The 15284-nt window shown below is 45.7% G+C and overlaps 1 protein-coding gene across 8 annotated transcripts in view; it reads left to right on the top strand.

Moving 5' to 3' along the window:
• LRRC28 (leucine rich repeat containing 28) overlaps nucleotides 1–4987 on the top strand; it is a 50434-nt gene extending 45447 nt beyond the window's left edge. For all 8 annotated transcript variants that reach the window (XM_083586890.1, XM_083586892.1, XM_083586893.1 and 5 more), the window contains one exon: nucleotides 2066–4987. In XM_083586890.1, the coding sequence (XP_083443016.1) occupies nucleotides 2066–2138 (73 nt within the window). In that variant the 3' untranslated portion in view covers nucleotides 2139–4987. The remainder of the gene's footprint in view (nucleotides 1–2065) is intronic.
• Nucleotides 4988–15284: the final 10297 nt, after the last annotated feature.

Raw genomic sequence — 15284 nt, 5'->3', positions numbered from 1 at the left:
CCCACCTAAAGTTCAATGAGGGGTTCAACTTTGCCTAGGGGGAGAAGGTTCCACAGACAGGGTGCCACAGCAGCAAAGGACTTCCATGTGCCACCCCCTGAAGCACCACACTCGGTGGGATTGCAAAGGGGGTTTACCTTGCAGGTCTTACTGAACATTATTATATTGACTAGTTCCTGATTTGAATTGGGCCCTCTAGGAGACTGAAAACGGCAATCCGCTGTAAGGAAATATCAATTCCATACCTGCCCAACCGTAGCTGCCTAAAGCCTTCCTAGAAGAAAAGTCTGCTGATACCAAGTAGATGGTGTAGTTTTCTTGTTTTCTTGTTTACAGCTACTGCGTCTGTAGCCATAATGGGTTTTTCCTCCCCCTTCAGTAAGTAACAGAGCTTTATGAAGTGAGAACAAAATGAGCCTCTTAAATTTGGACAGCAGCCAGATGGCTTTGAACACACTGCTTTGGAAGAGCCCCCTCTCCCCCCTCAGAAAGTTTCTCTGATTGCAACAACCAACTTTCCACCTTGCTCACGTATATTTAAGGTCTTCATAAAGGGTGTGGCTTCCCCCACACCACATCTGGCAGCTTATTCAACTTCTGGTCAGGTGGCTAAGGTAGATTATGTGCATTGTATACAGCGCTGGCATATGCCCTATGGCAACACTCCCTTCCCCTCTACCACCACAGCCAAAGGGTACTAAATTCCCATTAATCAGATCAATGTGTGTCTGAAATACTTGGCAACGACTTCAGCACTGAAATGAAGGAATGCCAAACATATATTAAACAACAACAACAAACACAGTATTTGCACCCAAGTCCCTGCCATTTTTCAGGGATGCTTCCTTACTTTGCTGCATGCTAGAGAACCCATTGACGCAAATACAGCAAAGTTCGTGTTGACCCCTGTGGACTTGGTAGCTCTGGCATTCAGCTTTGTGTTGAAGAAATCGACCTGGAGCAGGTGGCCATGGTGGGTGGGTGTGTTTTAAATGTGTGAAAATTAAACGAGTTGTCACTGGCTAGAAAAAGTATGGGGTAGTGCATTGAGAAAGGATTGTCAAATATAGAGTTGCCATATTTCAAATACAGGGTTGCCATATTCCCTGCCCCCGGATGTCATTTCTGCTTTTGAAATCCTGGTAATGTCTGGGAAATCTCGGACATGTGGCAGCCCTGGGTTTTAGGGCAGTGAAATGCCCACCATTGCTTCTGCTTTAAAAGAGCTTAGGATAAGGAATTACAAAGGTGTCTTAGTACAAGAGTGTGCAGGCACACAGTGGTGCACTTGCTGATGTCTACTCATCATTCAGAAGAAGGGGGAAGTTGCCTGATACTAAAGGAGGCGTATGTGGCACCACAGCTGGGAAGAGCAACTGTTCACACCAGTTGTGCAAAGATCTGCGCCTGTGTCTAAAGGGTGGCAAGTGTTACCTTCTTCAGGAGTCCTAGGACTGCATATTATAACCACAGGGCACAGGCCTGAAGCACGCTAGCTGCACCCCTTTGTTTTTGTTACCAGAATCAGAATTGTAGAGTTGGAAGGGACACCAAGGGGCATCTGGTCCAACGCCCTGTAATGCAGGGAACTCAGCTAAAGCGTCCCATGACAAATGGCCATCCAGACTGGGGTTTAGGGGGGACATTTTTTTTAAAAAGCAATGTGATGTTTTAAAGGGGGAGCATGAGTTTAAAAGAGGGGGCATGAATAAAAAAAAATACGTTGCCCCACCCTTTTAAGAAATGAAGGCATTCTCCATGTCCCCCATGCCCTTCAGAGCTACAAAACCTGCAAAAGTTTTTAGCTGAATTTCTTTTTATGTTGACAGAGGAAAAACCTCTTGCTATTTTTACAAACTCAAATATTTTGTGTACTTAGTTTACCACGGCTTAATCCTCCCTCCTGGTTTGTTTGTTTTTTTTAACTATCCAGAAAAGTTGTGTGTTGTGGACAAGGGCCAATGTTTTAATCTTGAGCTGACAACTGCTCTCGCTCTCTCTCTCTCTCCCTCCCTCTCTCCCTCCCTCCCTCCCTCTCTCTTTTCCCCCCATTTTTCTATTCCAGGAGGACAACTGTTAGTTTTGTGGCATACTGCTGCTCCACCCAGTGTCTGCAGACTTTTGACCTATTGAGTTGATAAATACTTAAAGCTGTTCAGGAGCAGCGCCAGTTTAAAGCTGCATTAGGCTGTCTCCTGACGGTGCTGGGATACAGCTTGTGTGTGTGTGTGTGTGTGTGTGTGTGTCTGTTTGCACGCGTCTGCGTGCGTGTGTGCCAAAGCAGCCGGAGGAGTGCCTGGCAGGGAACACGGAGAGCCACTTCAATCCTGCACCCCTATCAAATTTGGATGAAAGGCAGAACTCTCTTGGAAGCCCTTTGATGCTCTAGCTTCCATAAAGGTTAACACCTTCCTGCTCCTCCCCAGGCAGAATGTAAAACGCAACAAACATCAAGCAGGCCAACGACCTCCAGGACACACTCGTGTTTTTGCACGTATGATTCTAGTTGCATTCAAAGCGGCTTTCAGCCACTCGGATGATATAAACTGTTTTTTTAACCAACCATTTGCAATACTTTTAAACTTTTCTTTAACTTCCTCCTTACTTGGCTGTGTGCTACTGCCCTCTTAAGAGTAGCCATTTAAGGTAGCAGTTTATTTGTTCTGGCCATGTTGTTTCTCTCCACCACCACCACCCCTCTCTATTTTTCCATTCAGGATCAAATGTGTTCTCCTTTTCTCTTAACTGCCTATTTGACAATAAATGAGAATTACAAATCTGTTCATGGAAAATAACTCTTGTCTGCATACCAGTTGCTGGAGTCTGCTTGCAAGTGGGTAAGGAGAATTTGGAACTGACACTTGCATGTGAGATTGGAAGCCTTCAAGGGACCACCACTGGAAGCCACGAGAAATCAAATATCGGACTTGTCAACTTGTAATCTTGAGTTGTTGCAGAGCCAAGAAGGGTTAAAGGCAGCAGTAGGTTTGGATGAGTCAAGGGGTTGCATACTTAACCCTACTTACTGTGCACTTGAGGGGGAAAAAACCTCAAAAGTAATGTGAATGGTGCTTGTTTTAAGGTGTAAAATGGTGTGGTCTTCATAACTGTAGTTTCAATACCCTGGTTGATTTTTCCAGAGTAGCTTCAGTCAAACATTCTGACATCTGGGGAGGCCACAGCAGGGAGAGTGAAACAAACTCACTTTTTCCTAACATAACTTTTAAAGGGCTATGATAGCATTTTAACTTGCTTGTGCTCAAGAAGTGCCTCACAAATAGCATTACTGCTCTGAGGATTGTTTCTTGGAACCTTTGATTGCTCTTACCAGCACAAGCCAGCAGGAAGCCCAGCATGTGGGTGTAACTTACTTATTCTTCTTTTTTAACAAATAAAAAAAGAAGCATCAGCAAAACACAGTCCTGGGTCAGTGGTTTACAAATATTTATTTTCATTAACACATTGGTATTGGTATTCTTTTCCAGACACAAATCGGCTACAGGCATTGACCCAATGAGACTGTTTTGCTTTGTTTGTTTCATAGTACCTAACTTTCTGAAATACCAAAGCAATCTTTAAAGCAGCATAAGAAAGGAGGTGGCAAACTATTTCACATGCATTTGGGTGGCAAATGCAATATTGGTCAGAGCAAGAGCAGATACCTTGGTGTAGTCTGGAAATCAGAGGGTGTTTTGCAATGTACTGCAGGTACAAAAAGAGAGAGCATCTTTTCCCTCTTGCTGGCTCTTCATGGCTGCTTTCCTTACACACAGCAATCCCCAGGAAGTTCAACCAAGAGAAGTTCTCTGCAGTTGACAATCAGATAAGAACTTGGATCTTTCCCCCACCCAATGCACACGTGAGAGTTTCTTTTACTGGGGAGCGTTCAAAAATGCTAAGTTTCAAACTGCAGTCTGAAGTGACCACCATCTAGAATACTTTTGCCTCGTTCACTTCCTCAGGAAGCTGTCGGCTGAGAATTCTGAAGAGCCCATAAGCAAGTATCCCAATAGGCAGTGAATGCTATAGTGGCATGAATCTCTAACTCTCCCTGACCTCCCATGTTGAGGGGAGGGCTCTGCTCAAATCAAAGGCAAGGCCCTGCGCAAAGTGCCCTCCAGTGGGACCCAGGCTTTCCCTGGTCAGCCTCCCCAGGTGTGAGCGGAAGGAACAGGTTAGGATGCTGAAAGCAGCAAAGCTGTAGCCACCCAGTACTCCTTCAGCCCAGGACTGGACAAAGCAGCTAAAGCCTTTGTCACCACTTGTATCAAATGCCTCTGGGCCCCAACCCTCACTCGTAGGGGTTGGGCTACAGAGGCGTTGGGGATGTGGAAAATGATGGAAGTCTGCTGCAGCTGCCTCGGTACTGGGCCATTGTTTTTTTATGAGTTAAAAATAAGAGATGATGGTGCTGGCTATGGTGGGAGCTGTCGTTTGCCCATTGATGCCAGGTCTGGGCAGATAAAAGGAGTAATGAATCACTCCTTGTACAAGGGAAGGAGTTCCCTTTGTTGCTGCTTTTTTAAAAAAAAAATCCAACATTTGGAACTCTACCAGTCTGGTAGAGCTCATTGCAGTCTCCAGATGTTTGGGTGGGAGCTGTAGTCCAAAACATCTGGAGGGCATCAGGTTGGGAAAGGCTGGTTTAATGGGGGAAGAACAACAGTTAATTCTCAAATTGCAAGCCTCCCCCAAAACCCAAAGCTACTCCTTGCTCCTTGGGCTTTGCCCAGGGCTTGCTTTCCTTGGGTAGGCAGGTTCTAAGGCAGGACTTCAGCCATTCCTGCCTGTTGGGATACGTAATGGGATGGAGGTCGTCTCATTTCTAAATGCACAGCTGTAACTTGTAGCCTGTGTCTGACTACATGGGCAGAAATATGCCTGCTTTGCTGGTTTTAAAGATGAAGCAACCCTCAAATGTGAAGCTTGCCTTTAACTTCAATTATTTCTGTACGCATCCACCCCAAAATAAAAATGAGGCATCTTGTCTGTTGTTTTTCTCTGTGCTTTTTAAACTGTTTGGTAGGCCATTGTGTGTGTGTGTGTGTGTGTGTTCAAAGAAGCCAAATGGTGGGTAACAAAGCTAATAATGAGCCAGTCTTCCGGCAGCACTGAAAGCAATTCAACCCACTTGTATTGGTCAGATTCCAATTCAGCATAAAGCAGGGATGGGGAGCTTGTGGCCTGGCAACCTCCCCACCTGGCCCATTTGGCTCAAGCTGCACCCACCTGTTAGTCACCTGATGTATGGGTAGGTGTGGGGACAGGTAAAGCCTTGTCTTCAAACAGTGCCAAATTCAAGTTGCAGCTGCAAATGAACATTAGATTTGCAGATGTGGTTTCAATTCAGCAGTGTTGGGATTTTGCACTATACGACATCAGGTGATTTGGCGGGGATGGCCCCAGCCGCTGTCAAAAATGGCCTGTGGAGGGTTGGCTGGATCTGCCCCCTTCACACATCCAGTTTTCACCCCTGACCTAAAGAAAGTGAGGAAACTACCACACCTTTTCATCAAGAGACGTACAAGCGAATCCCACTATGTGAACTCTTGGAATAGGGCTCTTCGGTTATCATGTGAAAGATTTCTACCCTAATGTCACTACACAGACCTCCAATTCAGATATCCGAACAATATACAAATCAGTGAGTGGTTATTCCACTCTCCGACCAAACACAACTACTGAAAGTCAGGGACAGGAATGCATTGGGATTTTTCTCCATAGACAATCATGGAGACTGTCAGCTCACAATGTGAGCACTTGCCTTACAGACCATTTCTCAGGAACCAATTATGTTCAGATGGTGGAACCTATGGGTATTGAGTGCAAGTAACATGCTGTTCTATTAGACAGTTCCATTAGAAATGCATTCCATGCTGGTTGGAGCTCATGGGAGTTGTACTTCAAAAATCTGTAGGGGCACAAAGTTGCAGGAAGGTTGTCTTCCCACACACCACTTGTAATAATACCCTTCTAGCCGCTTGTGGCCCTGTTCCAGGTAAGTGTATGGTCTCTTGCTTTAGCCTCAATTCTCCCAGGTACGGTACTGGATTCTTCATTGCTCATCAAGTCCTAGGCACTGAGGTTTTACCCACAGCGCCATCCTCGCTGGCTCTCATTGCTCACAGCTGTGGCCTAATCAACTTTGAGGTTTTGGATGCTGCTGCCATCAGCGATGATACTGTTTCCCATTGATAATAATTATGTATTCTATAGGGTGGAACAAGTTGCACAGTTAAGGCCCTTTGGGGAGTGAATCACAAGAATGCGGCAAATGGTAAATAAATGCAAAAGGAAATGGCCATTTTGCTAGCTCCAGCCCACGTAAAGATCTTTCTATTAGGTTCCAATAAACTAGAAATCTTGAATTTATCCTCTGGATCAACGCAGATCAAAAGCCCAGACCTAAAAATGCAATAGATTAGTGCAGGGGTTTTTATCAGTCCCTGAGCAAAGACACTGATGTTTTATAAGAGGATGGAAAAGAAGCTCAGCAGGTATAATACTTCTAGCAGGCAAAAAAAAAAGGCCTCCTGTTGGGCTTCTCCCTGTTTCATGGCTCTTAAAGACATAGCAACCCCCCTTTGAACCTAGGTAATGACAACTTTTAAAGTCAGTTAAGCCCTTGGCCCTCCAGTTGTTGGGACTCCCGGCTCCCATCATCCCTGGCCACTGACTGTCTTGGCTGAGGCTGATTGAATCTGGAAGTCCTAACAGCATCTGGGAAGACCACAAATTCCCATCCATGCCTTAAATCTTGGTGGTGAAAGGGTGGACAGGAGTAAGGGTCTGCAGTCAGGGCTGCTCAGATGTTTAATTAAACTTAGGTTAATATCTTCCTGGAAATTTGAATCTGTTAAAAGAAGATGTAAGCAGCTTACGGAAGGTAGAAATGTGCAGAGCTGGATTTGTCCTTTGGCAGGCTAAACCTGTGGGACATTTGGAATACAGCTCTTAGGTTAACTATCTGACCTTTGGGTATGTGGGGGGTGTTCCAAACTAATATTTTCACCTCTGGTCAAATGAAACAAATAGCACCAAAATAATCTTCCAAAGCTTTAAAAATACAAGGGGAGGTGGGGGATTGCAACTATGTCTGTTGCTTGGTGGTAATAACATACCCCAACCTTTTTTCAGAAATTGCATGATCCTGCAATATATCCCTACATCTTACATAAATGTTTCTGCTGTTACTTCTCTTGACCTCTCTACAGTGAATACAGTGTGTGCTTAGGTATGGCACAAGAACCTGCTTACTTGCTGCCCAGAAAGCTCTGCAGCTTATATTGGAGAAAATAAGGAAGGGGAGGTAGGCTAGGAATTTTGCCATGAATAAGAAGCTGGTGACAGGTAAAGTTAAAACAGTTCAAGACTGGCCAACAAACACCCTTGGCCTGGTTCACACTGCAACACTGGATAGCTCACCTCTTCAGGAGGTGCACTGTATTTGATAGGACATCATATATTGAGAGTTCCATCTGGTGTTAATGATCAGGGTGTGAATCCACCTTTCCTTTGGTCTGAAAGGGCAAGGCAATGACCTGCAGCACAGGAACTTCTGGGCTCGTCTACTAAGGCAAAAGTTACCCATTTGGGGTGGGAGGTGGATACACAGGATTTTTGTGTGAGTGCCATGGGTGCAACCCCTTCTACTCACTTCTCTCCCCTTGATCATGCCCCCCCCGCAAAAAAATTAGAAAGCATGCATTCATACTTCCCTTTTCCAAGGGATCTGGGTCAAAGTTCCAGCAGAATTAATCTCAGCTCTGAAAAATATATAGAGCAGAAAGGAGAAGTAGGTCATGCAAACTTTTTCAGACCTAGGACCCACACTTAATCCTAACATGCATTTGGGGACCCATTTCTTAATCTTCTATTTGCATGGTGGTAGTAATCTTGTTGTGACCCGCTTTAGGTCAGGCTATGGTCACTAGTGGGTCCCAACCAGTGAGTTACATGCCCTCGCCATCATTCATATGGAGTGATAAGCAGAGAGAAATTCAAGGTGCTGAACTGCTGTTTTCCAACTTGCTTGTTTCCTTCAGCTGCTGATGGAACTGTTTTGGCTCCCTTGCATGTTTGTTTTTAGTTTGCTGCAGCATTTATCAGGCCTGTGCTATGGGCTTCTCTCACACACCCACTGCAACAACAGCAGTTGGTGATGCCAGCCAGGACAGCTATTCTCGGAATAGCTTCCTGGCTCCAGTCGGCAATTTAAGCCACAGAAGTGTGGCCCTGCCCAACCTCAAGAGGCAGGTTGCAAGACAAGCCATCTCACTGAAATGATGATGCCTTTTAGTTTTCAAAGCAAAGAGAAGCAGACTTTACTATGAAGTGACACAATGCCATTTTGTTCTGCAAGTTCCAATAGAGATATCACTCTATGTGTCATTCAGAAATGAGCACAAAAGGAATACAGTGGTACCTCGGGTTACATACGCTTCAGGTTACAGATGCTTCAGGTTACAGACTCCACTAACCCAGAAATATTACCTTGGGCTAAGAACTTGCTTCAGGATGAGAACAGAAATCATGCAGCGGCAGCGCAGCGGTAGCAGGAGGCCCCATTAGCTAAAGTGGTTCTTCAGGTTAAGAACAGTTTCAGGTTAAGAGCAGACCTGCGGAACGAATTAAGTACTTAACCCGAGGTACCACTGTATATGATTGTGACTTTTCACTTTCAGATTCCAGATTATGATCCCAAAGTATTTTGACCTTAAGCAAAAGAGCCAGAGGAGGAGCCAGTCAACTCCGCAGCTGCTGTACTGCTAACTGGGGAATCAGACCAAGGTCCTGGTGCTGGTGTTTCAGAACAGACAAAGCCAAAACTGGTGGTTCTGAGCCCACTGAACATCAGGCTTGGTAGTCTGAAGTCTGCAGAAGCTGAGGCAGAAATCCCATGACTGCAATCCCCTGGGTCTGACTCATAAGAGGAATTGTACTTTATTTACTACCATGCCTGCAGTACAAGAGACTGCAGGGGCAGGGGAAGAGAGTGCTTGTCTGCAAGTCACAGATTCCACCTTATAAGAGTCCCAGTCTCTAGGCCAAGGAGCTGTAGCCTGGAAAGGCCTACTGGAGGAACAGATTTGTATGGCCTCTGTCTCCTTTCTTTTATCAGAGCATGTTTCTCACTTGGAGCTATCTGTGGTGCTGCAACTACCGGCCTGCCTTGCTGCCTTGGGTATCTGGTAAGGACAGGTCAAAACACAGGTTGTGGTCTAAGGCAGGGGTAGGCAACCTAAGGCCCATGGGCCAGATGCAGCCCAATCGCCTTCTCAATCCGGCCCGTGGATGGTCAGGGAATCAGCGTGTTTTTACATGAGTAGAATGTGTGCTTTTATTTAAAATGCACCTCTGGGTTATTTATTTGTGGGGCATAGGAATTCGTTCTCCCCCCCCAAAAAAATATAGTCTGGCCCACCACATGATCTGAGGGATGGTGGACTGGCCCACGGCTGAAAAAGGTTGCTGACCCCTGGTCTAAGGTATATGAGACTTCCAGCCTTTGGAAACTTGGCAAGGTGTTGCTGCAGGAGAGGAACTGTGAGCTACATCATTGGTGGGTGTTTTTAGAACCAGGGTAAAACTCTCAGACGCCTGTGTTTTTGCTATTTCTACAAGGTATAAACTTGCAACTGTACTGACTGTTGTTACACTTACAGGATTATAATTTTTTTGTATATTCCTACATCAGCTCTTCAGGGACACAGGTGGCACTGTGGGTTAAACCACAGCGCCTAGGACTTGCCAATCAGAAGGTCAGCGGTTCAAATCCTCACAATGGGGTGAGCTCCCGTTGCTCAGTCCCTGCTTCTGCCAACCTAGCAGTTCGAAAGCACGTCAAAGTGCAAGTAGATTAATAGGTACCGCTCTGGCGGGAAGGTAAACAGCGTTTCCGTGCGCTGCTCTGGTTTGCCAGCAGCAGCTTAGTCATGCTGGCCACATGACCCAGAAGCTGTACACCGGCTCCCTCGGCCAATAAAGTGAGATGAGCGCCGCAACCCCATAGTCGGTCACGACAACCTAACGGTCAGGGGTCCCTTTACCTTTACCTTTACATCAGCTCTTGTGTTGCTATTTCATTGTTCCTGTTATGAAATTGGTTTGCGGTCCTTGATTTTGAGATGTATCGCTGTTCTCTTTGTTGTAAGTTGTGTTGAGCACAATTCTTTTGTGGAAAGGTGGTATATAAATAAGATGATAATAAACCCAATGGGTCTTTGGTCTGATCCAGCAGGAGTCACTCGTCTTATGTTCAAAATAAGTGAATTAAATTCTTGGTAGCTGCAAAATCTGTTTCATAACTTGCTGGTTCCCAGCTTCTACAAAGAGGAGAGGAGAGAGAAATGGACATTTCCAGTCATTTTTGATCTAGCATGATCTGTCAGTGTGAGCATGGACTGTGCTGGTTTCCACCAGCTCTTTTCTGTGTTGTGTAAGCGACTGAGCTAAGAGCTTGCTGAACCTGGAGCCGGGTGTTTGCACCTTGGCACTCAGCACAGGAGGACAGACTCCAAAAGGCGAGGCAGCAACAAGCCGAGTCTGTTTCTTCCCGTAGATGGGTGGATGGAAAACTTAATGAGAATCGCAGAGACGGTGAGATACCACATGACATGGTCCTCCTTGCCAGCTTTCCAGTTGGAGAGCTTGGTGCAGTGGAGAAGGCAGTTCTCCAGAAGAGGTGAAAGTGGATTCACACCCAGAAAAATGGCTTTGGGTGCATGGATGCCATGCCAAAACAAGGGAATGATACTGTTGGGTTGGGTTGGGTTCCTCGTTAACCATTCTGCTGCTTACAGCTTTTCAAAGTTATCCTTATATGCAAAGAACTCATTCTCAGTAACCAGAAGTTAGATGAAAGGATTTAAAAAGAAGTTCGCTCACTCTTTTTAAAGAGCTAAGCTTCTGGTTTTTTCCTCTCCCTTGAGCCTATGTGAAGACCAGACAGGGAACTATTTTCAGAGGAAACAGCATCAGAGTTGGAATATGCGAGAGGTAGGCTTGCCAGCTACCCTGATTTTGCAGACTGGATTTAAAGAAGAAACTTACTGTCATGCTTTGGATAAACCTTCTCCTTAAACATTCTGACACATCTCTGTTAAAAGATTTCGGCTGGAAGAGAGGGTAGGGCCCTTTAGAAAGGAGCCAAGGAAACAACAATTGCCTTGTTTTCCTCCTCCGTGTCTTTATTTATTTATAAGGAGATTTATATCCTGCCTTTCCACTACATAACAGGACTCAGGGAAGCTCACAGAAAAGATAAAGACAGATTAAAACCATGCATCAAATAAAGCAATATCGCACCATAAAAATAATCAGTGAAATTTAATAGGTGATACAGGAAGCAGAGGAAACAAGCTAGCAGTAATAAAAAGAATTTTGAAAACATAAAATAAAAATCCATCTGAAGGTACTGGAAATGTAATACGGGGGGGGGGGGGAGATGAATTTCATGGGGTATGGAGTTCCACACCTTGAGTATTGTCACAAATATTCCCTCTATGAGAACTCTCGCTTTTGTCTTCTCCATTCCGCCACCGCACCTGTCAGCAGGTGGGTTGGCCCTTGCACACTTGTTTTTTGTTTCCAGTCTCTTTTAAAAATAAATAAATTGTGATCTCCTGCCTACTTCTCTGCAGTGTTGTTGGGTCCTCATCTTTTCAAAAATTGTCCTTTTCAGAGTTGCACAGAATGTAGAAGTGGGCCAAGTACAGCTTTTCCCCATTTCAGTGCTGGAAGGCCGCAAGTATTTCCCCTTGTGCACAGCTCCTAAAGCTGGGGTGTGGGGAACATCAGGCCCAGGGGCCAAATGTGGCCCTCCAAGCAACTCTGTCTGGACCTTGAAACTCTCCCTGGCCCCTCCTCAGGTCACCCCCTTCACAAGTCCTGCTCCATGCTCTTGAGTGCATTCACCTGGTCGGAATGTTCTTTTGAACTGCGATAATGCTTCTTGCTAACAAAGAAGGTGGAGAGTTGTGGGTGGGTGTATGGAAACATCTGACTCTTGCATGGCTGCAGTGTAGCCTGCTGTCCAGAGACAGGAGTCAGATCCATGACTCCGCCCACCACTTGCATGTGGCCCCTGAAAGGTTGTCCCAGAGGGAATGTGGCTCTTGAGCTGAGAAAGGTTCAGGAGCTAGCTGCTAAGATCCTTTACCCTCTGTTCTATCTTGAAAACCTTACTAGTATTTCTAGGGTGGCTGCACCCACACTTTGGAACTCCCTGACTCATGACATTTTTGTTTAGGCAAGGCTATCCAGACGTGCAGAATGTTGACAGTTTTAATCTGGTTGTTAGCTTCTCAATTTTAATTATTCTTGGGATGTTTGTAACTGTTGTTTTGTTTTTTAAAAACACACACACACACACAAACCTTATAATTTTATTATTTTATTCTTTCTGTAAACCAGTTTGAGGTTTTATTATAATAAAGCAGTGTATAAATTTTGTGAAATTGGGTAAATTGTATCCCGTTCATGAACCAACCTTTTACAAAAACCCTCCTTCTACTGCCACCTATATTAAGAATGACAATGTGGATTCCCAGTGCAGTTCAGTACCTGCCTACTTGGACGCAACCCCCACTGAGTTCAAGGGGGATAAAACTGCCAATTAAGTGTGTTTAGGATTGCATCCTTAATGGCTCTTATTTGTGAATGCTAACTTTCTTACACTCTTACACTGTGATCCTAAGTACCTGTTGTCAGAAGAAAGTCCCAATGTGTTCAGTGGGATTCATTCACCGTGTTTGGGATTGCAGTCTTAATTTCCCTGCAAAAGGAGTAAGACTCATGCAAAATATTCTTTGCAGCTGAGATCTTGCAAAGTTCACTTTGCTTCTGCTAGCAAATTAATGCAATTTAGGAAACCTCAGTACAGTGGTACGTCTGATTAATAACTTAATTCGTTCCAGAGGTCCTTTCTTAACCTGAAACCGTTCTTAACCTGAGGTACCACTTTAGCTAATGGGGCCTCCCGCTGCTGCCACGCGCAGTTTCTGTTCTCATCCTGAGGTAAAGTTCTTAACCCAAGGTACTACTTCCGGGTTAGCGGAGTCTGTAACCCGAAGTGTTTGTAACCCGAGGTGTTTGTAACCCAAGGCACCACTGTAATGGAAAAAAAATGGAGATAAGCAGCTACAGAGACTTATTGAGTGTTGCTCTAGACAGCAGCGGAGCAACCTGATTGGGTGCCTGGGGTGGCGCCAGGGGTGGGGCCAGTCAGGTCAGGACGCTCTGTGGGGCCTCCAAGGAGTCTGCCTGCCTCTTCCCACCCAGCCGCCCTATAGCTGAGGGGGAGGCGACGGGCGGACTATTTGGGCAGCGCGGAGCCTGCGCTCACCAAAGCCACCATGTCTCTCCCAGGAGAGACATGTGGCTCGGGCGCACTGCAGGCCCTGCTGTGAGTACCGCCTGGCATTTTGTCACCTCCCTCAGTGGTGACACCCAGGGTGGCCCACACCCACCACACACCCCTTGCTTCACTGCTGCCTCTAGAAACACTCTCAATTCATGCAGAGCAGAGGGGAGACTCAATAGGCTTGGCCAATGTCCTCCCTTATCAGAGGACCCTTGCACCCTTGGACAGGCCCCAGAATCCTTGGCAATACACAAGGGTTCCACCTCAGAACTGCACAGGGCTTTTTCTGCGTATGCAGAAAGTTTGGGTGGGGAGGAAACATTGGTATGGAATATTATTATAAAGTTTTCCCCAAATCGTGGTAGACAAAGGGAGCATTTCATAGTTGCACAGCTGACACTGAAAAATTCTGAAACAACTTGGCTGAGCTCAAACCTGAAGCTGTCAGAAGGGTTAGAAAGGAAAGAACAAAAAGGTCTGGCAGCAATCCCATTATATGAATTCTACATGGCCATCATCGTGCACAAAACCTACCCTTTTACAGGCCCTCACCTCTCCTCACCTCACCTGTCTTCTCCTCCTGCTCCATATATTCTTGTGCCCAGACCCACATTTTACGGTGTTGGCATAAGCTGGCTTGTGGCCCTGTGTCAGATTTACAGCCTCTCAGAGAGACTTCAGCAAAGCTTTTTACAGGAAACTCAACTCATCCTGCCAATGATGACCGCAGAAGGACACCCTGTGAGTTGGAGGTGCTTCTGTTTGATTTAAGCTCTGTTAACACTGGAGAACAGCAAACCTAAAATATCTTTTTCAGTCAGGAACAGTCAAGGGGTCTGGAACAGCCAATTCTCCCTCATTTCTCTCTCACCTCTCACTGTTTTCTGGACTAGAAAGGTTGTTTACATTGATCAAGAGGCCTTTGTTGTATCCGCCATGTAGCCGATGCTTTCTGAGTCCGCTTCAGCCTACAGCCCCTGCTTGCTCTGGTTTTACCAGAGTTCCAAGATGGCCAACGCTTCTTCAATCCATTCTGTGGTTCAAGTAACTTCTCCTGAGGTGGCAAGTTCAGGAGGTAAGGTGAGGAGATAGGAAGCTACCTTACACCAAGTCAAAGAATCAGTCCTGCTAGCTCAAGGGTGCAGAGCCTTTTTTAGCCCAATGGCCATATTCCCAGACCCTCGCTATTTTCCAGGGACATCCCTGATTTAGAGAAGCTGTCCAGGTTTCTGATTTGATCCTGGAATGTCCCATTTTTCCTTAGGGTGTCCCTATTTTCATTGGAGGGTATGGAGTTATCCGACCCCCAACCCATCCGACCCCCGATCTGAAGGGAATCTGTATAGGGAAGGTTTTCTTAATGTTTAATGTTTTATTGTGTGTGTGTGTGTGTGTGTGTGTGTGTGTGTAGCCCTAGAGCCTAGGGCTTGCCAATCTGAAGGTTGACGGTTCGAATCCCCGCGATGGGGTGAGCTCCCGTTGTTCAGTCCCAGCTCCTGCCCACCTAGCAGTTCGAAAGCATGTCAAAGTGCAAGTAGATAAATAGGTACCGCTCCGGCGGGAAGGTAAACAGCGTTTCTGGGTGCTGCTCTGGTTTGCCAGAAGTGGCTTAGTCATGCTGGCCACATGACCCAGAAAACCTGTCTGCAGACAAACGCCGATTTCCTCGGCCAGTAAAGCAAGATGAGGGCTGCAACCCCAGAGTTGTCCGTGACTGGACCTAACGGTCAGGGGTACCTATATATATATATATATATATATATATATATATATATATATATGTATGTATGTTGGAAGCTGCCCAGAGTGGCTGGGGCCACCCAATAAAATGTGTGAGGTATAAATAGTAAAATCATCATTATGAAATGGGACATCCCTCTTTTCATTGGAGAAATGTTGGAGGGCGAGTATTCCCTCATGG

This window comes from Podarcis filfolensis, assembly GCF_964270895.1.
Source record: "Podarcis filfolensis genome assembly, chromosome: 14".
NCBI lineage: Eukaryota > Metazoa > Chordata > Lepidosauria > Squamata > Lacertidae > Podarcis > Podarcis filfolensis.
This window is presented reverse-complemented; position numbering and strand designations above follow the sequence as displayed.